The 22,704-nt window shown below is 47.5% G+C and overlaps 1 protein-coding gene across 3 annotated transcripts in view; it reads right to left on the bottom strand.

Annotated features, from left to right (window-relative positions):
* Window positions 1-22,704, bottom strand: part of ADAM11 (ADAM metallopeptidase domain 11) — a 375,674-nt gene that overhangs the window by 133,605 nt on the left and 219,365 nt on the right. For all 3 annotated transcript variants that reach the window (XM_069237932.1, XM_069237931.1, XM_069237933.1), the window contains exon 18: window positions 3,651-3,731. In XM_069237932.1, coding sequence (XP_069094033.1) covers window positions 3,651-3,731 — 81 coding nt within the window. The remainder of the gene's footprint in view (window positions 1-3,650; window positions 3,732-22,704) is intronic.

Raw genomic sequence — 22,704 nt, 5'->3', positions numbered from 1 at the left:
GGAAGGATTGTGAGAAAAATGATGATGTAATACAGGAGGTAAAGGGGTATGTGAGAGATGGTTGGCCAGTTAAATGTAAGGTTGCAGCGGAATTAGAACCGTTTGCTAAGGTTAGAGGTGAACTGGAAGTGGAAAATGAGATGCTATTCAAGAAAGGGAAGTGCATTCCTCCCAGAGGTTTGTTGCAGACCATTTTGACTATAGCTCATGAGGGGCACCCGGGCATGTCATCCATGAAACGCTTGGTACGCACGTGTTTTTGGTGGCCGGGATTAGATAAAATGGTGGATAGAGTTGTCAGAGAATGTGATGTTTGTGTGAACGCTGAAAAAATGTTAAGAACGGTGCCTGCACCTCTGGTTCCCGTCTCTTGGCCGACTTCTCCCTGGCAGAAATTGGGATTCGACATTTCCGGTCCGTTTCATTCTCTGCCATATGATGCACGTTATGCTTTAGTGCTTATTGATTACTTTTCAAAATGGCCAGAGGTAAAAATGGTTCCATGTGTAACAGCGGGGGTGATCATAGAATTTTTCAAGGAGATTTTTGCTAGGGAAGGTTATCCAGAAGTCTTGATTTCTGATAATGGGGTTCAATTGATTGCTGAAAACACACAAAGGTTTTTTAGGTATAGCAACATTAAACATGTTACTACTCCATTGTATGAACCACAAGGTAACGGACAGGTGGAGAGATTTAACCGTGTTCTTAAAGATAGCATTGTATGGGCACGTGGTTTTGGAGGACTGTGGAAGGACAAGTTAAGAGAAAAATTGTGGCATTACAGAATTACTCCACAATCCACCACAGGAGTAAGTCCTTTTAGATTGTTGAGGGGAAGACATCCGGTGTCGAAGTTATGTCCTTGGTGGTTCAAGAGGAAACAGGGCAAAGAATGGGAAAAGGTGTCTTTGGAAGAAATCAGGGAAAGGGTTAAAGGAAAACAGATGAAGATTAAGGACATTTATGACAGAAAGTGGAATGTAAAGGTACCTAACTTTGTAGTTGGAGATTGGGTTAAGATACGTAAGCCTGGTTTTTTAAGAAAGACTGAAAGTAAGTTTGGAAAGGCTCTCAAGGTGGTCAAGGTGTTAAGGAATAGTGTGGTTACGCAGGATGGCAAAGTGTGGAATGTGAGAAGAGTGGCGAAGTGTTGTGGTAATTGTGTTGACTTTAATGAAGGGGAGTGTTCGGATCACCTGATAGGAGGGAGGAGTGGTTTTGGTAAGGAAATTGCACGACCTGTTGAGAGTGGGGAAAATGGAAGGGGTTATGAGTTGTTGGATCCTGCAGAAGCCTCAGAGGAAACTCCTGAGGAGGTAGGGGTGGCTGGAAATCAAAAGAATTATAGTGGCAATGTTATGAATAGTGATTCTGTTGCTTTGAGGGTGAAATTTAATGCGAGGAAATGTTGTCCACCGTTCAACCTTAGAGATTTTGTTTAATTGAAGATTTAGGCGGTCATTCTGACCCTGGCGGTCAAAGACCGCCAGGGCGGAGGACCGCGGGAGCACCGCCGACAGGCCGGCGGTGCTCCAATGGGGATTCCGACCGCGGCGGTAAAGCCGCGGTCGGACCGGCACCACTGGCGGGCTCCCGCCAGTGTACCGCCGCCCCATTGAATCCTCCAAGGCGGCGCAGCTTGCTGCGCCGCCGAGGGGATTCCGACCCCCCCTACCGCCATCCAGATCCCGGCGGTCCGACCGCCGGGATCCGGATGGCGGTAGGGGGGGTCGCGGGGCCCCTGGGGGCCCCTGCAGTGCCCATGCCACTGGCATGGGCATTGCAGGGGCCCCCGTAAGAGGGCCCCTACATGTATTTCACTGTCTGCTGTGCAGACAGTGAAATACGCGACGGGTGCAACTGCACCCGTCACACAGCTTCCACTCCGCCGGCTCGATTCCGAGCCGGCTTCATCGTGGAAGCCTCTTTCCCGCTGGGCTGGCGGGCGGTCTGAAGGCGACCGCCCGCCAGCCCAGCGGGAAAGTCAGAATTACCGCCGCGGTCTTTCGACCGCGGAACGGTAACCTGACGGCGGGACTTTGGCGGGCGGCCTCCGCCGCCCGCCAAGGTCAGAATGAGGGCCTTAGTGTTAATGTTGTATAATATTGTTTTGTATCTCTATTTTATTTATTTGTTTTGATAATCACATTCTGTGATTTATTGTAAGATTGTGATCATACAATTTATTTATCTTTCCCATTTTGTTATTTGTTGTTTTAGGGAGGGAAATGTGTTATAACTTGGGATACAGAACGTTGTAATGGAATGGAGGGATCTTGGAATGTTGGGGGGAGGCTGGTAACGGGACTCTGGCTAGGATTTCCGAAGAAAGAAGAAGGTTTCCTTTTGTATCCTGATTAAAGTAAATACTTGGCATTACCTTACTATTGAAGTATTGGACTACTTTACACGCACCTCTTTGGCCACAGGCTAAAGTTCTCGTTGAAAGTTTCATGTGTATGTAAAAGAAAGCTCAACCTCAAGACTATCTTGAATTCTTCTCTATAAACTTACAGTTTGATTCCTCACTCAACCACATGTGAAAGCCCTGCAGCTTTGATGCTCAGGAGAGCCATAACGCCCAAGTTACCACCGTGGACCGACATCAGAACCAAAAAATGATGCACAGACATGTACAACAGACTTAAGTTGTAAGCAGAAAATGAAGACCTATGCTGACAAAAGGTGACATGCAAAGAACATTGTTTTCAAATGAGGAGATTGAGTGCTCGTTTGTCAGCCACAACAATGTAAATCTGATGCTCCTTTTGATGATGCCAAACCATTTCAAGTTGTAACCAGCAAAGGGCACATGGTGACTACCCAACGTCCAGGAAAATCTATTACATGAGATTCTTTTCACTTCAAACATGAGGATCAACTTTTGTTGGATATTAGGTCAATGTAGAGACTGGCTCTGAGAGAATCATAGGAGAATCCCTGACTACCATTATTCCTACATCACCAAAGCAGATCATGGACACTGAGTACTGATTCCCAGTTTCCAAAGACATGATCCAGATGAGTCATCAAAGCACCAGGAAGGCTCATTGAAGAGTTTAAATGTGTATATGTTATAAAAAAATATATATTTTTATTTAACAGAGGGGGAAATGTTGTGTCTTGAGTATGTATGATGGAACATTTTGGGATCCTGAAAGACTCCGTAGAATGATGGTGCAAGTGTTAGAACGTGCTGAAGTGAATGCAGATTTAGAATGTTGAGTTGGCAGTCACACGCTAAAGAATAAAGAAAAAGAATACATAGCTGTGTGTGTGGTGTATTCATGGGTGAGTATCCAGGTAAACACTGCCTCATCACTTGATCTGCTTTTTCTTCACTGTTTTCTAATCACCTAAAGGTGCTTGGTCTCTCACTTCTTGGTGCTTCTTCCATCTTCTCTTTAGAGACTGTCACCATCAAGGCTAAAGCTCTGCCCGGGTCCTAGTCATGCCCTTCTCATCGCCACCTCAAGCTTTCCTACTCATCATCATGCTGTACTTATCGATACTTATGCTTATGCTTGCCTTCCTGTCCCCCAGAAGCTTCTGATGCCCCATCATATTCTTTTTACAACCTTCTCTCTGTCACATTCTTTCCTCCTCTCTTGCCATACTTACTCCTCCCACCCCACTTCAATCCTCACCGTACTGGAGTCACCAAGACAGGCCTCAGGAACGTCACACTCATTTGCAGAGTCTCGACATGTTGTCCCTCTGGGTTCATACTGTAAGAGAAACAAAAAAACGTTTCTAGTATTCTTCCTTATTTTGCAACAAGGTACCTCCTTCAAGGCTAAGTTGATGTGTTGGCCTGATGGCATCATTGAAAGAAGGACCCTAATCCAGATACCACTTGTCTAGAATGTCATCAGTAAGTTTCCGTCCCCTTCAATAGGACTATGTGGTTTCTCAGAGTCATTGTGATTGTATTTTATTTAAGAACTTTCTATAATGTATGAAATCTTGTACCATCCCTTGACACCATCACCTCTTCTTCCCAAGTACATAACTTTGTCCACGATTACTTTGATTCTTTGAAAAGGCACTCATTGTTATGCTTTCTCCATCTATGGTGGCCACATTTTATATAAATTCCCTTTACCTTGGGAAAGGATCACTAAAGGGGTCTGTGCCTAAATGCTTTATGCGCACTGCAATAAGAAAGGAATGCAACAGCTTCTGAGTTTGGATGCCCTATAAAAGCATGTCAGTGCCCACAGGGCCGTCCCAAAAACTATTTCCAAAACAGCCTGTGCCTTTAAATGACTAATCTGCATGGTCTTGAGCAGAGGTAGTCAGGTCATCTTGCCTAACATGCAAACTCTGGTCAGTTGAACTTGCCTTTCACTGCATTCATAGCACTGATAATCCCTTTCTGTTAGCACTTCCTTTGAACAGAGTTAGGATAAAGTTTAGGGTGCAGAGAGGGACAGAATACAATTACCCTCTGTCGGACATGTCAGTCTTAGGGTGGTCTTCCCCTAAATGTTTGTGCTAAAGTGCATGTGCTTCTCCCCTAAACTTGGTAACATTGGTGTATAAACAATTGGCATATTGTAAGGAAATGCCTCCTTGGCATGGTTGCCCCCTGACTTTTTGCCTTTGCTGATGCTATGTTTACAATTGAAAGTATGCTGAGGCCTGCTAACCAGGCCCCAGCACCAGTGTTCTTTCCCTAACCTGTACTTTTGTATCCACAATTGGCAGACCCTGGCATCCAGATAAGTCCCTTGTAACTGGTACCTCTAGTACCAAGGGCCCTGATGCCAAGGAAGGTCTCTAAGGGCTGCAGCATGTCTTATGCCACCCTGGAGACCTCTCACTCAGCACAGACACACTGCTTGCCAGCTTGTGTGTGCTAGTGAGGACAAGACGAGTAAGTCGACATGGCACTCCCCTCAGGGTGCCATGCCAGCCTCTCACTGCCTATGCAGTATAGGTAAGACACCCCTCTAGCAGGCCTTACAGCCCTAAGGCAGGGTGCACTATACCATAGGTGAGGGTACCAGTGCATGAGCCTGGTACCCCTACAGTGTCTAAACAAAACCTTAGACATTGTAAGTGCAGGGTAGCCATAAGAGTATATGGTCTGGGAGTCTGTCAAACACGAACTCCACAGCACCATAATGGCTACACTGAAAACTGGGAAGTTTGGTATCAAACTTCTCAGCACAATAAATGCACACTGATGCCAGTGTACATTTTATTGTAAAATACACCCCAGAGGGCACCTTAGAGGCGCCCCCTGAAACTTAACCGACTATCTGTGTAGGCTGACTAGTTTTAGCAGCCTGCCACAAACCGAGACATGTTGCTGGCCCCATGGGGAGAGTGCCTTTGTCACTCTGAGGCCAGTAACAAAGCCTGCACTGGGTGGAGATGCTAACACTTCCCCCAGGCAGGAATTGTCACACCTGGCGGTGAGCCTCAAAGGCTCACCTCCTTTGTGCCAACCCAGCAGGACACTCCAGCTAGTGGAGTTGCCCGCCCCCTCCGGCCAGGCCCCACTTTTGGCGGCAAGGCCGGAGAAAATAATGAGAAAAACAAGGAGGAGTCACTGGCCAGTCAGGACAGCCCCTAAGGTGTCCTGAGCTGAAGTGACTCTAACTTTTAGAAATCCTCCATCTTGCAGATGGAGGATTCCCCCAATAGGGTTAGGATTGTGACCCCCTCCCCTTGGGAGGAGGCACAAAGAGGGTGTACCCACCCTCAGGGCTAGTAGCCATTGGCTACTAACCCCCCAGACCTAAACACGCCCTTAAATTTAGTATTTAAGGGCTACCCTGAACCCTAGAAAAATTAGATTCCTGCAACTACAAGAAGAAGGACTGCCCAGCTGAAAACCCCTGCAGCGGAAGACCAGAAGACGACAACTGCCTTGGCTCCAGAAACTCACCGGCCTGTCTCCTGCCTTCCAAAGATCCTGCTCCAGCGACGCCTTCCAAAGGGACCAGCGACCTCGACATCCTCTGAGGACTGCCCCTGCTTCGAAAAGACAAGAAACTCCCGAGGACAGCGGACCTGCTCCAAGAAAAGCTGCAACTTTGTTTCCAGCAGCTTTAAAGAACCCTGCAAGCTCCCCGCAAGAAGCGTGAGACTTGCAACACTGCACCCGGCGACCCCGACTCGGCTGGTGGCGATCCAACACCTCAGGAGGGACCCCAGGACTACTCTAAGACTGTGAGTACAAAAACCTGTCCCCCCTGAGCCCCCACAGCGCCGCCTGCAGAGGGAATCCCGAGGCTTCCCCTGACCGCGACTCTTTGAATCCTAAGTCCCGACGCCTGGGAGAGACCCTGCACCCGCAGCCCCCAGGACCTGAAGGACCGGACTTTCACTGGAGAAGTGACCCCCAGGAGTCCCTCTCCCTTGCCCAAGTGGAGGTTTCCCCGAGGAACCCCCCCCTTGCCTGCCTGCAGCGCTGAAGAGATCCCGAGATCTCTCATAGACTAACATTGCGAACCCGACGCTTGGTTCTACACTGCACCCGGCCGCCCCCGCGCCGCTGAGGGTGAAATTTCTGTGTGGGCTTGTGTCCCCCCCGGTGCCCTAAAAAACCCCCCTGGTCTGCCCTCCGAAGACGCGGGTACTTACCTGCAAGCAGACCGGAACCGGGGCACCCCCTTCTCTCCATTCTAGCCTATGCGTTTTGGGCACCACTTTGAACTCTGCACCTGACCGGCCCTGAGCTGCTGGTGTGGTGACTTTGGGGTTGCTCTGAACCCCCAACAGTGGGCTACCTTGGACCAAGAACTAAGCCCTGTAAGTGTCTTACTTACCTGGTTAACCTAACAAATACTTACCTCCCCTAGGAACTGTGAACATTGCACTAAGTGTCCACTTTTAAAACAGCTATTTGTGAATAACTTGAAAAGTATACATGCAATTTTGATGATTTGAAGTTCCTAAAGTACTTACCTGCAATACCTTTCGAATGAGATATTACATGTAGAATTTGAAGCTGTGGTTCTTAAAATAAACTAAGAAAAGATATTTTTCTATACAAAAACCTATTGGCTGGATTTGTCTCTGAGTGTGTGTACCTCATTTATTGTCTATGTGTATGTACAACAAATGCTTAACACTACTCCTTGGATAAGCCTACTGCTCGACCACACTACCACAAAATAGAGCATTAGTATTATCTATTTTTACCACTATTTTACCTCTAAGGGGAACCCTTGGATTCTGTGCATGCTATTCCTTACTTTGAAATAGCACATACAGAGCCAACTTCCTACATTGGTGGATCAGCGGTGGGGTACAAGACTTTGCATTTGCTGGACTACTCAGCCAATACCTGATCACACGACAAATTCCAAAATTGTCATTAGAAATTCATTTTTGCAAGTTGAAATTTTTCTAAATTCTTAAAAGTCCTGCTAGGGCCTTGTGTGTTAAGTCCCTGTTTAGCATTGTCTTTTAGAGTTTAAAAGTTTGTTAAAAGTTTGAAATTAGATTCTAGAAACAGTTTTAGATTCTCTAAAAAGTCTTCCAACTTTTAGCAAAATAATGTCTGATACAGAGATGAATGTGGTGGAACTCGACACCACACCTTACCTCCATCTTAAGATGAGGGAGCTAAGGTCTCTCTGTAATATCAAAAAAATAACCATTGGCTCCAGACCTACCAAAATTCAGCTCCAGGAGCTGTTGGCAGAGTTTGAAAAAGCCAACCCCTCTGATGATGACCTCACAGAGGAAGAAATTAGTGACTTGGAGGCCAATGTCCCTCCTCCAGTCCTAAATAGAGAGAACAGGACCCCTCAAGTCCTGTCTCCAACTGTGTTAGTCAGAAATAGTGAGTCCCTCACAGGAGGGTCCCACATTTCTGAAATCACTGAGGATGCTCTCAGTGAAGATGACCTCCTGTTAGCCAGGATGGCCAAAAGATTGGCTTTAGAGAGACAGCTCCTAGCCATAGAAAGGGAAAGACAAGAGATGGGCCTAGGACCCATCAATGGTGGCAGCAATATAAATAGGGTCAGAGATTCTCCTGACATGTTAAAAATCCCCAAAGGGATTGTGACAAAATTTGAAGATGGTGATGACATCACCAAGTGGTTCACAGCTTTTGAGAGGGCTTGTGTAACCAGAAAAGTGAACAGATCTCACTGGGGTGCTCTCCTTTGGGAAATGTTCACTGGAAAGTGTAGGGATAGACTCCTCACACTCTCTGGAAAAGATGCAGAATCTTATGACCTCATGAAGGGTACCCTGATTGAGGGCTTTGGATTCTCCACTGAGGAGTACAGGATTAGGTTCAGGGGGGCTCAAAAATCCTCGAGCCAGACCTGGGTTGACTTTGTTGACTACTCAGTGAAAACACTAGATGGTTGGATTCAAGGCAGTGGTGTAAGTAATTATGATGGGCTGTACAATTTATTTGTGAAAGAACACCTGTTAAGTAATTGTTTCAATGATAAACTGCATCAGCATCTGGTAGACCTAGGACCAATTTCTCCCCAAGAATTGGGAAAGAAGGCGGACCATTGGGTCAAGACAAGGGTGTCCAAGACTTCAACAGGGGGTGACCAAAAGAAAGGGGTCACAAAGACTCCCCAGGGGAAGGGTGATGAGACAACCAAAAACTAAAAATAGTAAAGAGTCTTCTACAGGCCCCCAAAAACCTGCACAGGAGGGTGGGCCCAGAGCCTCTTCACAAAACAATGGGTACAAGGGTAAAAACTTTGATCCCAAAAAGGCCTGGTGTCATAGCTGTAAACAGCATGGACACCAAACTGGAGACAAGGCCTGTCCCAAGAAAGGTTCCACTCCAAACTCCCATCCAGGTAACACTGGTATGGCTAGTCTCCAAGTGGGATCAACAGTGTGCCCAGAGCAAATCAGGGTCCACACTGAAGCTACTCTAGTTTCTGAGGGTGGGGTGGATTTAGCCACACTAGCTGTCTGGCCGCCTAACATGCAAAAATACAGACAGCAACTCTTAATTAATGGGACTAGAATAGAGGGCCTGAGGGATACAGGTGCCAGTATCACCATGGTGACAGAGAAATAGGTTTCCCCTGGCCAATACCTGACTGGAAAAACTTACACAGTCACCAACGCTGACAATCAGAGAAAAGTACATCCCATGGCAATGGTTACTTTAGAATGGGGAGGGGTCAATGGCCTGAAACAGGTGGTGGTCTCCTCAAATATCCCAGTGGACTGTCTGCTTGGAAATGACCTGGAGTCCTCAGCATGGGCTGAGGTAGAACTAAAAACCCATGCAGCAATGCTGGGTATCCCTGAACTGGTGTGTGTGAAAACAAGAGCACAGTGCAAGGCACAGGGTGAACAAGTAGAGCTGGAGTCTGGAAGAATGGCCCAGCCTACCAAGAGAACAGGAAAGTCAGTTGGGAAACCAACTGCAACACAGCAAAAGAAAGGGAACCTCTCTTCTCAGGAAGAAGTTCTGCCCTCTGAGGGAACTGAGCCTTTGGAGCTTGAACCTTATCAGGTTGAGCTCTTAGGCCCAGGGGGACCCTCAAGGGAGGAGCTGTGTAAGGGACAAGAAACCTGTCCCTCTCTTGAAGGCCTTAGGCAGCAAGCTGCTGAAGAGTCCAAAGGCAAGAAAAATGGAACGCATAGGGTCTATTGGGACTGTATCCTGTACACTGAGGCCAGAGACCCCAAACCTGGTGCCACTAGGAGAGTGGTAGTGCCTCAGCTGTTCAGGAAGTTCATCCTAACATTGGCCCATGACATTCCCCTTGCTGGACATTTGGGACAAACCAAGACGTGGGAGAGGTTAGTCAACCACTTCTACTGGCCCAATATGTCCAACATGGTTAAGGAGTTTTGCCTCTCCTGCCCCACCTGTCAAGCCAGTGGTAAGACAGGTGGGCATCCAAAGGCCCCCCTCATTCCACTTCCAGTGGTGGGGGTTCCCTTTGAAAGAGTGGGTGTGGACATAGTTGGTCCACTGGAACCTCCCACAGCCTCAGGAAATATGTATATCCTGGTAGTAGTGGATCATGCTACCAGGTATCCTGAAGCTATTCCCCTTAGGTCGACTACTGCCCCTGCAGTAGCCAAGGCCCTCATTGGTATCTTTACCAGAGTGGGTTTCCCTAAGGAGGTGGTGTCTGACAGAGGTACCAACTTCATGTCAGCATACCTAAAGCACATGTGGAATGAGTGTGGGGTGACTTATAAATTCACTACACCATACCATCCACAAACTAATGGCTTAGTTGAGAGATTCAACAAGACATTAAAGGGCATGATCATGGGGCTCCCAGAAAAACTCAAAAGGAGATGGGATGTCCTCTTGCCATGTCTGCTTTTCGCTTACAGAGAGGTGCCACAGAAGGGAGTAGGATTCTCACCCTTTGAACTTCTGTTTGGTCATCCTGTAAGAGGACCACTTGCTCTTGTGAAAGAGGGCTGGGAGAGACCTCTCCATGAGCCTAAACAGGACATAGTGGACTATGTACTTGGCCTTCGCTCTAGAATGGCAGAGTACATGGAAAAGGCAACCAAAAACCTTGAGGCCAGCCAACAGCTCCAGAAGTTTTGGTATGACCAAAAGGCTGCACTGGTTGAGTTCCAACCAGGGCAGAAAGTCTGGGTTCTGGAGCCTGTGGCTCCCAGGGCACTCCAGGACAAATGGAGTGGCCCTTACCCAGTACTAGAAAGGAAGAGTCAGGTCACCTACTTGGTGGACCTGGGCACAAGCAGGAGCCCCAAGAGGGTGATCCATGTGAACCGCCTTAAGCTCTTCCATGACAGGGCTGATGTCAATCTGTTGATGGTAACAGATGAGGATCAGGAGGCAGAGAGTGAACCTCTCCCTGATCTTCTGTCATCAGACCCAAAAGATGGCACAGTAGATGGAGTGATCTACTCAGACACCCTCTCTGGCCAACAGCAAGCTGATTGTAGGAGAGTCCTACAACAGTTTCCTGAACTCTTCTCCTTAAACCCTGGTCAGACACACCTGTGTACCCATGATGTGGACACAGGAGACAGCATGCCTGTCAAGAACAAAATCTTTAGACAGTCTGACCATGTTAAGGAAAGCATCAAGGTGGAAGTCCACAAGATGCTGGAATTGGGAGTAATTGAGCGCTCTGACAGCCCCTGGGCTAGCCCAGTGGTCTTAGTCCCCAAACCTCACACCAAAGATGGAAAGAAAGAGATGAGGTTTTGTGTGGACTACAGAGGGCTCAATTCTGTCACCAAGACAGATGCTCATCCAATTCCAAGAGCTGATGAGCTCATAGATAAATTAGGTGCTGCCAAATTCTTAAGTACCTTTGACTTGACAGCAGGGTACTGGCAAATAAAAATGGCACCTGGAGCAAAAGAGAAAACAGCATTCTCCACACCTGATGGGCATTATCAGTTTACTGTTATGCCCTTTGGTTTAAAGAATGCCCCTGCCACCTTCCAAAGGTTGGTGAATCAAGTCCTTGCTGGCTTGGAGTCCTTTAGCACAGCTTATCTTGATGATATTGCTGTCTTTAGCTCCACCTGGCAGGATCACCTGGTCCACCTGAAGAAGGTTTTGAAGGCTCTGCAATCTACAGGCCTCTCTATCAAGGCATCCAAATGCCAGATAGGGCAGGGAACTGTGGTTTACTTGGGCCACCTTGTAGGTGGAGGCCAAGTTCAGCCACTCCAACCCAAGATCCAGACTATTCTGGACTGGGTAGCTCCAAAAACCCAGACTCAAGTCAGGGCATTCCTTGGCTTGACTGGGTATTACAGGAGGTTTGTGAAGGGATATGGATCCATTGTGACAGCCCTCACTGAACTCACCTCCAAGAAAATGCCCAAGAAAGTGAACTGGACTGTGGAATGCCAACAGGCCTTTGACACCCTGAAACAAGCAATGTGCTCAGCACCAGTTCTAAAAGCTCCAGATTATTCTAAGCAGTTCATTGTGCAGACTGATGCCTCTGAACATGGGATAGGGGCAGTTTTGTCCCAAACAAATGATGATGGCCTTGACCAGCCTGTTGCTTTCATTAGCAGGAGGTTACTCCCCAGGGAGCAGCGTTGGAGTGCCATTGAGAGGGAGGCCTTTGCTGTGGTTTGGTCCCTGAAGAAGCTGAGACCATACCTCTTTGGGACTCACTTCCTAGTTCAAACTGACCACAGACCTCTCAAATGGCTGATGCAAATGAAAGGTGAAAATCCTAAACTGTTGAGGTGGTCCATCTCCCTACAGGGAATGGACTTTATAGTGGAACACAGACCTGGGACTGCCCATGCCAATGCAGATGGCCTTTCCAGGTTCTTCCACTTAGAAAATGAAGACTCTCTTGGGAAAGGTTAGTCTCATCCTCTTTCGTTTGGGGGGGGGTTGTGTAAGGAAATGCCTCCTTGGCATGGTTGCCCCCTGACTTTTTGCCTTTGCTGATGCTATGTTTACAATTGAAAGTGTGCTGAGGCCTGCTAACCAGGCCCCAGCACCAGTGTTCTTTCCCTAACCTGTACTTTTGTATCCACAATTGGCAGACCCTGGCATCCAGATAAGTCCCTTGTAACTGGTACCTCTAGTACCAAGGGCCCTGATGCCAAGGAAGGTCTCTAAGGGCTGCAGCATGTCTTATGCCACCCTGGAGACCTCTCACTCAGCACAGACACACTGCTTGCCAGCTTGTGTGTGCTAGTGAGGACAAGACGAGTAAGTCGACATGGCACTCCCCTCAGGGTGCCATGCCAGCCTCTCACTGCCTATGCAGTATAGGTAAGACACCCCTCTAGCAGGCCTTACAGCCCTAAGGCAGGGTGCACTATACCATAGGTGAGGGTACCAGTGCATGAGCCTGGTACCCCTACAGTGTCTAAACAAAACCTTAGACATTGTAAGTGCAGGGTAGCCATAAGAGTATATGGTCTGGGAGTCTGTCAAACACGAACTCCACAGCACCATAATGGCTACACTGAAAACTGGGAAGTTTGGTATCAAACTTCTCAGCACAATAAATGCACACTGATGCCAGTGTACATTTTATTGTAAAATACACCCCAGAGGGCACCTTAGAGGCGCCCCCTGAAACTTAACCGACTATCTGTGTAGGCTGACTAGTTTTAGCAGCCTGCCACAAACCGAGACATGTTGCTGGCCCCATGGGGAGAGTGCCTTTGTCACTCTGAGGCCAGTAACAAAGCCTGCACTGGGTGGAGATGCTAACACTTCCCCCAGGCAGGAATTGTCACACCTGGCGGTGAGCCTCAAAGGCTCACCTCCTTTGTGCCAACCCAGCAGGACACTCCAGCTAGTGGAGTTGCCCGCCCCCTCCGGCCAGGCCCCACTTTTGGCGGCAAGGCCGGAGAAAATAATGAGAAAAACAAGGAGGAGTCACTGGCCAGTCAGGACAGCCCCTAAGGTGTCCTGAGCTGAAGTGACTCTAACTTTTAGAAATCCTCCATCTTGCAGATGGAGGATTCCCCCAATAGGGTTAGGATTGTGACCCCCTCCCCTTGGGAGGAGGCACAAAGAGGGTGTACCCACCCTCAGGGCTAGTAGCCATTGGCTACTAACCCCCCAGACCTAAACACGCCCTTAAATTTAGTATTTAAGGGCTACCCTGAACCCTAGAAAAATTAGATTCCTGCAACTACAAGAAGAAGGACTGCCCAGCTGAAAACCCCTGCAGCGGAAGACCAGAAGACGACAACTGCCTTGGCTCCAGAAACTCACCGGCCTGTCTCCTGCCTTCCAAAGATCCTGCTCCAGCGACGCCTTCCAAAGGGACCAGCGACCTCGACATCCTCTGAGGACTGCCCCTGCTTCGAAAAGACAAGAAACTCCCGAGGACAGCGGACCTGCTCCAAGAAAAGCTGCAACTTTGTTTCCAGCAGCTTTAAAGAACCCTGCAAGCTCCCCGCAAGAAGCGTGAGACTTGCAACACTGCACCCGGCGACCCCGACTCGGCTGGTGGCGATCCAACACCTCAGGAGGGACCCCAGGACTACTCTAAGACTGTGAGTACAAAAACCTGTCCCCCCTGAGCCCCCACAGCGCCGCCTGCAGAGGGAATCCCGAGGCTTCCCCTGACCGCGACTCTTTGAATCCTAAGTCCCGACGCCTGGGAGAGACCCTGCACCCGCAGCCCCCAGGACCTGAAGGACCGGACTTTCACTGGAGAAGTGACCCCCAGGAGTCCCTCTCCCTTGCCCAAGTGGAGGTTTCCCCGAGGAACCCCCCCCTTGCCTGCCTGCAGCGCTGAAGAGATCCCGAGATCTCTCATAGACTAACATTGCGAACCCGACGCTTGGTTCTACACTGCACCCGGCCGCCCCCGCGCCGCTGAGGGTGAAATTTCTGTGTGGGCTTGTGTCCCCCACGGTGCCCTAAAAAAACCCCCTGGTCTGCCCTCCGAAGACGCGGGTACTTACCTGCAAGCAGACCGGAACCGGGGCACCCCCTTCTCTCCATTCTAGCCTATGCGTTTTGGGCACCAATTTGAACTCTGCACCTGACCGGCCCTGAGCTGCTGGTGTGGTGACTTTGGGGTTGCTCTGAACCCCCAACAGTGGGCTACCTTGGACCAAGAACTAAGCCCTGTAAGTGTCTTACTTACCTGGTTAACCTAACAAATACTTACCTCCCCTAGGAACTGTGAAAATTGCACTAAGTGTCCACTTTTAAAACAGCTATTTGTGAATAACTTGAAAAGTATACATGCAATTTTGATGATTTGAAGTTCCTAAAGTACTTACCTGCAATACCTTTCGAATGAGATATTACATGTAGAATTTGAACCTGTGGTTCTTAAAATAAACTAAGAAAAGATATTTTTCTATACAAAAACCTATTGGCTGGATTTGTCTCTGAGTGTGTGTACCTCATTTATTGTCTATGTGTATGTACAACAAATGCTTAACACTACTCCTTGGATAAGCCTACTGCTCGACCACACTACCACAAAATAGAGCATTAGTATTATCTATTTTTACCACTATTTTACCTCTAAGGGGAACCCTTGGATTCTGTGCATGCTATTCCTTACTTTGAAATAGCACATACAGAGCCAACTTCCTACACATATTTAATTGATTTGTAAGTCCCCTGTAAAGTGGTATACCATATACCCAGGCCTGTAAATTAAATACTAGTGGGCCTGCAGCATTACTTGTGCCACCCACAAAAGTAGCCCTTCAAACATGTCTCAGGCCGGGGGCAGCGTCAAGATGGTGACGGAGACAGTTGCCATCCCAGCGAGCTCCATGCCGGCCTGCTGTGAAATCTAATAATCTCCGCTGCAACCCATGGTAGATGCCTAAATTTGGAGTCCATCACCCCCTGCTTGCAGTGGCTTGCTCAGGGTGGGGTGTATGGCCAGTTTGGCTACACGGAGCTGCCACCATGTGACAAAGGAATTGAGACATGCACTGAGCCATGCAGTGGCGGGTGGAAGTGGTGAGTGGCTGGTGTGCGGTTGAGGGCTGCTCCTCTCTGGATCGGAGGCAGCCCTCTCCCTAAGAAAAGACCTCAGGCCATGAAGAAGCCCCTGAAGTGCAGCAGGTGGACACACTCCGGCCCCCCAGCCACCAGAGTTTGGAAGAGTTGCGGCCTGCACAGGGCTTCGGGGGACAGGGCCGGCGATAACAGCCACAGTGGTGCAAGCTGGATGGGCAGAACGGAACGGGCAGAGTAGAACCCAGTCCGAGGGAGTTTGGTGAGCAGTGCCCTGAGGGTGAGCTGGGTATATGCTCCTCTTTCCTGCAAAGTTGAACGTTCTTTTTTAGGGGAAAACATTCTTTTTCAAACCCCAGAAGAGTTGGTTGGAAGAGCGTCTGCAATTGTGGGGAATAAGGCATGAATATGCGAAGCACAGGGAAAGAGGATGCCCGTCCAAAAGATGGGACTGAGGCCCAGTAGGAAAAGCCTGCAACGAAACAGAGATGGAGCGCTATGGCGGACTGCAAGGCCTATGGGGAGTCCAGTGGTCTCATCTAACTTGGAGGGAGACTGCACTGCCATCATTAAAAAAAAGAAGCAGAACTTCGGACTACTTATGGACACGCTGAGGACCAGGAGCCTGACTCCGACCCCCCTCATCCTTTGGCAATAGCAGACCAGCGAACTCACACTGTGCCACCATGTGACACACGATATTGGCTCCCCTTAATCGGTCACCCACTGAGGAGCCAATATCACACTGTGGCAGGGAAAATTAGCTGAAAACCACTGGTTTTCAGCTCGTTTTTTGAGACTTTTAACTATCGATGTCCATAAGTGGTTGTGAAAACACCCCAGGACAGTGGCAGCAGCCACAGCAAGCTTTTGTTTATTTTATTTTTTAAAGGAGTGGGTTTGGTGTCAGGGGGAAAAAGTGCCTCTTAGGTACGTCTCGGCACGAGGCCATGCCCCCTCCAAGGCCCTACCCCCTCCTCACACTGTGAGGTTTTTGGAAAAGCCATGTCTCACTTAGAACATGAACCAGATGTATCTCTGTCAGATTCCATGGCCTCTGAGGCTAGTGCTGGCAATACGACTGTGGGATTTGTGCCGTGATTTGGGTCTGGAGAACACAAGACTAGGGTTCTCCCTGCCCATCAGCGAAAGGCTTGTTGAGTCTGCATAGTACCTTCTTCATTAGTTACAAGGATAAGGATCCCTACTTACAAGGGTGGTCGTCTCTGGTGGGGCTATTGTGGTTCGAGGAATACAAGTTAGGGGTGGGGTGCCGGGCTACAGACCTCTTGGCTGCCTGTTGAGAAGTTTTGGTTGCATTTTGGGGTTACACACTCGCAGGGGCATTCAGTGTGGGTGGTGGGGGGACTGATACAACTTTTGGGGTATTTAGTTCTGACAGTAGTTACAGTTTTGAGGGTTAGACACATTGGCCATTTAGGGGTCCCTCAGAGAGCCTCAAGATTTACACACCTCTTTATCCCTCTGAGTAAAAGATACAGTTATGTTTAAAGAAGAATATACTTGCAGACGATACTCGGGGATTGAGAGGGGGAGTGGGGCAGATACTAGTATCCAGCTCATGGTGGGGGAAAGCTACATTTAAACAAGAGGAGTGGAGAGAGAAAAAGCAAAATGGCAGAATCAGGGACATCAGCACAAAACAGCAAGATCAACCTACAAAGGGCAGATAGGAGAGATAAACCTACAAAGGACAGATAGGAGAAAATACATCACGTGATGGACAAAGTAGCTCCATTATGACCCGGAAATTTAACAGATTAGGCAACAAAGTAAAACAATGTGTGTTTTAGTGGCCACATATATTAGGAGACATAAGCCAGATGTGGTCATGGTGCAGGAGACCCTCCTAGGAGGTACACACTGTAGATTCCGTTCAGGTCCATCCATAACACCTAAAAGGGAAACTTTATTAGTAATATTCATAAAATCATTAGGGCTGGTGGACCTCTGGTTGTGCCATCACCCGAAAGACCAACAGTACTCCTACTACTCGAGTCCACACAAAGTATTCCCCATGCTGGACTACATATTCACCCCAGCTGGAGAAGTAACTGAGATAGATAATGTGACATATTTAGCCAGGGGTCTATCAGATCACTCTACCCTTTGGCTCAAAATCGGTACCCAGCTGCTATTTCGGAGGGCAGGTTGGTGGCTAAATACATGGGAGCTGAAAGAACAGGGAGTAGCCCATGAACTCAGGGTTGATACCGAGTTGTATTTCAATGAGAACAAGGACTCAGCAGAATCTGGGGTCATTCTTTGGGAGGCCTATAAAATAGTACTGCGAGATCGGGTGCAAAACATCATAGCCCACAAAAAGAAAAGTGAGAAATGGAGTTCCTAGAAAGACGATTAGTGGCGTTAGAAGGGAACTCAAGATGGTAGCAGACCCGGAAACACTCCAGAGGACTGAGATCCTAAGCAAATAATACCAGAACCTTGCTCAAAAGTAAATCAAAATTCAGCTCTTAGCAATGAAGCACCGTTTCTATAAGACAGGAGACAAGGCTGGGAAGCTATTGGCATGGTTAGGGAGGAGAGAGACAGAGGCATGCTGGGTGCATAGATTACAGGGTGACAAGGGGGAAAGATTTGAAACCGATCAGGCGATAGCAAATGAGTTTGCAAGATACTATGGGGAGTTTTACAGGGCACGTACATTACCAAACACAGCACAAATAGGAGAATACCTAGAGAGAATGATGGTCCCATCCCTAAACACGGAAGACAGAGAAAGGCAGAAGAAGAAATAGTCCTCCCTGAAATAGTAACAGCAATAGGAAAACTACAGTCTGGAAAGGCTCCTGCCCCCAACTGAATTCCAGTAGAATTCTTCAAGAGAAACGCACATATCCTAAGCCCATACCTACTTAAAATGTTTAAGGTGGTAAGGGATGAGGGTACCCTCCCACCAGATCTCCGTAGAGACTGCGGCTCATACCCAATCTCACTCCTCGATATAGAGACAAAGATTCTGGCAATGATGCTTGCCACACATTTGATAAGAGTTAAAGACTCCCTATATCATAAAGACCAACCAGGTTCAACTTACATAGAGCCTACAACTGGCTAGACACAGCTAGGCAGCACAAAGATCCACATATGGTACTAACAAATAGATGCTGAAAAAAAGCATTTGATGCAGTTAATTTGCTGTTCATGACAGGCCCTGAGGAAATTTTGGTTTAGCCCTAAATTCCTGTCATGAGAAGAGCTACTTTACAACAACCCGGTGGCTACAATCAGGGTAAATGAGGTGACATCAGCAGAGTTCCCCACTGGTAGAGGAGCAAGACAGGGCTGCCCCCTGTCTCCAATGTTGTTCGCTCCCACATTGGAACCCCTGGCTTGCATTGTCTGAGCACATCTGGATATTGCAAGATTCCGCTTAGGAGATGAAGACAGAGAAGATTTCCTTATATGCAGATGACATCCTTCTCTATGTCACGCACCCCAGTAAGACCCTGTCACGATTATGTCAGTATTTGAACAACATAGAGCAGTGGTCACCAACCTATGGTCCGTGTCACCCAGGGGTCCTTGACACATTCCCCAGGGGTCTGCAGGCCTGGGCTGGCAGGTAGGAACTTCTGAAGTTGGGGCCTCTCGATACACATGCATGCTTTTGTATTTATTGCTTCCTTTGTGCAGCAGTTTTAAAAGCACTGCAAAGCTCATTGTACATCCAGCAGCTTTGGAATGGGAGTTTTGTCTAGTGGCAGTTTTGACTCATCTAAGGTAGCGCAGATGGTTAATATGCCTGCTGAAAACAATGTGTATTATGCAAAGAACAGTATTGTATATGCATAGAACAGTGGGTACTGCTTTTGTCACAGTGATTATTTCCTTGCTGTGCAGTTCATAAATTACAATTGCAATCTTGCACAGTGAGCTATGAACTGTCAAAGAGCTGCATGCAAACTGCATGGCACAAATTAGAAAGTTGTGTTTTTATCCAGTCTTTCATTTTCCTTATGCTGCTAAAAATGTTTGCTTGCATAGAAATACATTCTTATTATTAAAGTCAACGTTAACCACTGTGTTATGTTCTGAATCCTGAGTTTGTGCTTCTCCAGACAAAGCCCTCTTAAAAAATGCATACCATTGTGGGAGACATGGGAATTCTACACCCTTATAGTCCCCTGTAAAGTGCTTCCACACCCTAAACTGGTTTGCGTGGTGCTATAAAACAAATGAATTAAGGCTATGGAGGGATGATCGGCCCTTATGTTTTTACTTCCTTTCCCCACCATATATTTATGTGAAAAAGCTTTCTCAAACTTATGCACCTGAAAAATAATAACAGAAATCGCTTGAGAAATATGGAATCTGGCCTGAGGATTCAGCTTTCCTAAATAAAACCAAACATTGAAAAGTTAGTTGCCGAGATGCACAACAACCTTTCCATTATTTTTTTTTGATTTTTGCATATTTTTTCAATATAAAATAATTATAACTTTAGTAATTTGAGTATGTTTTTGGTGTGTGCTTGCTTGTGTATTTTTTGCAAATTACTGTTCTAATGTTTGAAATTTAAATCATACAAATTGCTTGGGGGTTCCCGGCTTCCATTAATGATTTAATGGGGGTCCTCAGGAGTCAAAAGTTTGGGAACCACTGATATAGAGCACAAGCAGGCTGCAAAAATATTTGGGAGAAATCTAGTTTGTACCTGGTGGGAGGGGCCCTAGAACAGTTAAACATCCCAGGGGACTTACACATAGCAAGGGAAGGGTTCAAATACCAGGGAATATTACTCACCGTGGACAAGGACCACAACCTTGACCATAACATCCGAAGGGTCTTGAGGGCATTCCACAAAGATGATGAGAGATGGACAAATCTACCACTGATGCTGCGTGGGAGAGCAGCTATGTTCAAGATGGTAACCTTGCAAAAATCTCTATATATACTCCAAAACACCTATCATAGAGTCCAAGAAGAAATCTTTATCGAAATAGAAGGAGAGGTTAGGAGACTACTATGGAATGAGGAACACCCCAGAACTGCAATGCACACCCTGCAACAAAACCCATACAGCGGGGGCATTGCACTCCCAGATGTACGGGCATATTACTGGAAAGCAAATTTGATACGAATCAATGATTGGGGATATGCACCTTTAGATCATCCTATATACACACTAGAGAGAAGCCAATTCCACCCTAAATCATTCCTACACTATCAATATGGAGGGAAGGGAGCAGGGACATTACCGGCGGCAACACAACGAACCACAGATGCCTGGAAAGGTGCAGGGAAATGTATGGGGTGGGCCATATGACTAACAAGGGAAACCCGTCTATGGGAAGGGAAGTGCTTGAGGGAAATTGGGAAATTATGCAGATTTGGACTGTGGGATGTGATTGGCATCTCCAAGCTAGGAGATATGTTGGAAGAAGGGAAGCTTTTGCCATTGAGTTGACTACAGAGGGACCACCAACTAAATCAAAACCAACACTACAAATATATACAGCTACAACACGCTTGGAAGGCAGAAAGAATGGACACCATTGGCTTAGTGGACTATGTTTCGCTAGAGGGGAGATGACTCCAGAGTGAAATGGAGAGGAAAGCGGTCTCATGGACCTACAAAACGATTAATAATAATATGCCTGATTCCCAAAGAAATTGAGAACAAAATGGGAAAGTGAAGTCGGGGAACCAGACGAAATAGACTGGGCCCCAGCATTAATGCACACAAAGGAGTTGGCAATCAAAGCCCGGTTAAGACTCTATACAATTTAGGATCCTTCATAGAGTGCATTATGACAGGGTTTGTCTGCATAAATTTGGGAAAGCAGTGTCTCCCAACTGCCTGCAATGTGACATGAAGGGGGGAATCCTTCTTTCACAGACTGGGATTTTCCAGTCATTCAATCACACTGGGCCAGAATCATGGACAAGATGGAGTTAATGCTGGAAGTAGACATCTCAAAAGAGCCTAAGTATGTGATCCTGAGAATACCAACTGACATGGATATGCCACAGACTAAACTCCTCCTTGGTAGTCTGGGACTAATGGTATCCAAGAGAGATGTGGCTAAGCACTGGGGACCCCCAGAGAAACCCACGATTGGGGAATGGAAAACAGTAATGGACCTGTACATGGCAGCAGAAAAGGTTATATACAAGGCCAGAGGTTACCCAACGATGTTTTATAAGATTTGGGGATCATGGAGGAAATATTATGGTATAGATGTACAAGTTACCTACCTTCTGTAACGAAATATCTGGTAGAGACATATTCTAGTTGCAGATTCCTTACCTTAGAATTTCCCCCAGGCGTCAGACTGGATCCAGAGATTTTTCTTTGAGCAATACACTTGCACGTCGGTAGGTGGTGTCGGTCGACTCCCCTGACGTCGTGGTCGCCGTGATGACGTTGGGAGTAGTATATAGACGCTGCCCTTGCGCAGTGACGTCAGTTTCTTTTAACGACTTTCAACGCCAGACCGCAGAGCCACTAAGAAAACACTGAGATTGGTGCGCCAGAGCTAAGGACCTGAAAGGGGGGAATCCCTGTCCCTAGAAATCAGTTCACAAGCGGGGAGGATGGGTGGACGGTAAGGAATCTGCAAGTAGAATATGTCTCTAACAGATATTTTGTTACCGAAGGTAAGTAACTTGTACATCTGATAGAGACTTCTAGTTGCAGATTCCTTACCTTAGAATAGATACCCATGCAATGCCATCCTCGGTGGTGGGCTGCGAACTAAGATCATACTAGAAAGTCCTGCAGGACCGAACGACCAAAGTAGCCGTCCCGACGGACCTGACTATCCAGGCAGTAATGCTTAGCAAACGTGTGCAGGGATGCCCATGTAGCTGCCTGACAGATATCCAGGACAGGAACTCCGCATGTTAACGCAGTGGATGCAGCAGTGGCTCTGGTAGAATGGGCCCGCAAGCCTTCAGGAGGTTGCTTTTTTGCCAAAGCGTAGCACATTTTGATGCAAAGAAGCACCCATCGAGAGATGGTACGCTTCTGCCTCGCCTTCCCTTTCTTCGCACCCACATAGCCAACGAAGAGTTGATCATCCACCCGGAAGTCTTTAGTATGATTGAGGTAGAAAGCCAACGCTCTTTTTGGTTCCAGACAGTGGAGTCTCTCCGCCTCCTCATGGGAAGGATGTGGGGGTGCGTAGAAGGTAGGCAAAGTGATGGACTGGCCTACATGAAATGGTGTAACCACCTTAGGAAGGAAGGAAGCTCTAGTGCGTAACACCACTTTGTCAGGGTGCACAGACAAGTATGGAGGCTTTGAAGAAAGGGCCTGAAGCTCACTCACC

The sequence above is a fragment of the Pleurodeles waltl genome, chromosome 6 (assembly GCF_031143425.1).
Source record: "Pleurodeles waltl isolate 20211129_DDA chromosome 6, aPleWal1.hap1.20221129, whole genome shotgun sequence".
Lineage (NCBI taxonomy): Eukaryota > Metazoa > Chordata > Amphibia > Caudata > Salamandridae > Pleurodeles > Pleurodeles waltl.
Note: the sequence above shows the minus strand (reverse complement) of the source record. Positions and strands in the feature narration are given on the sequence as shown.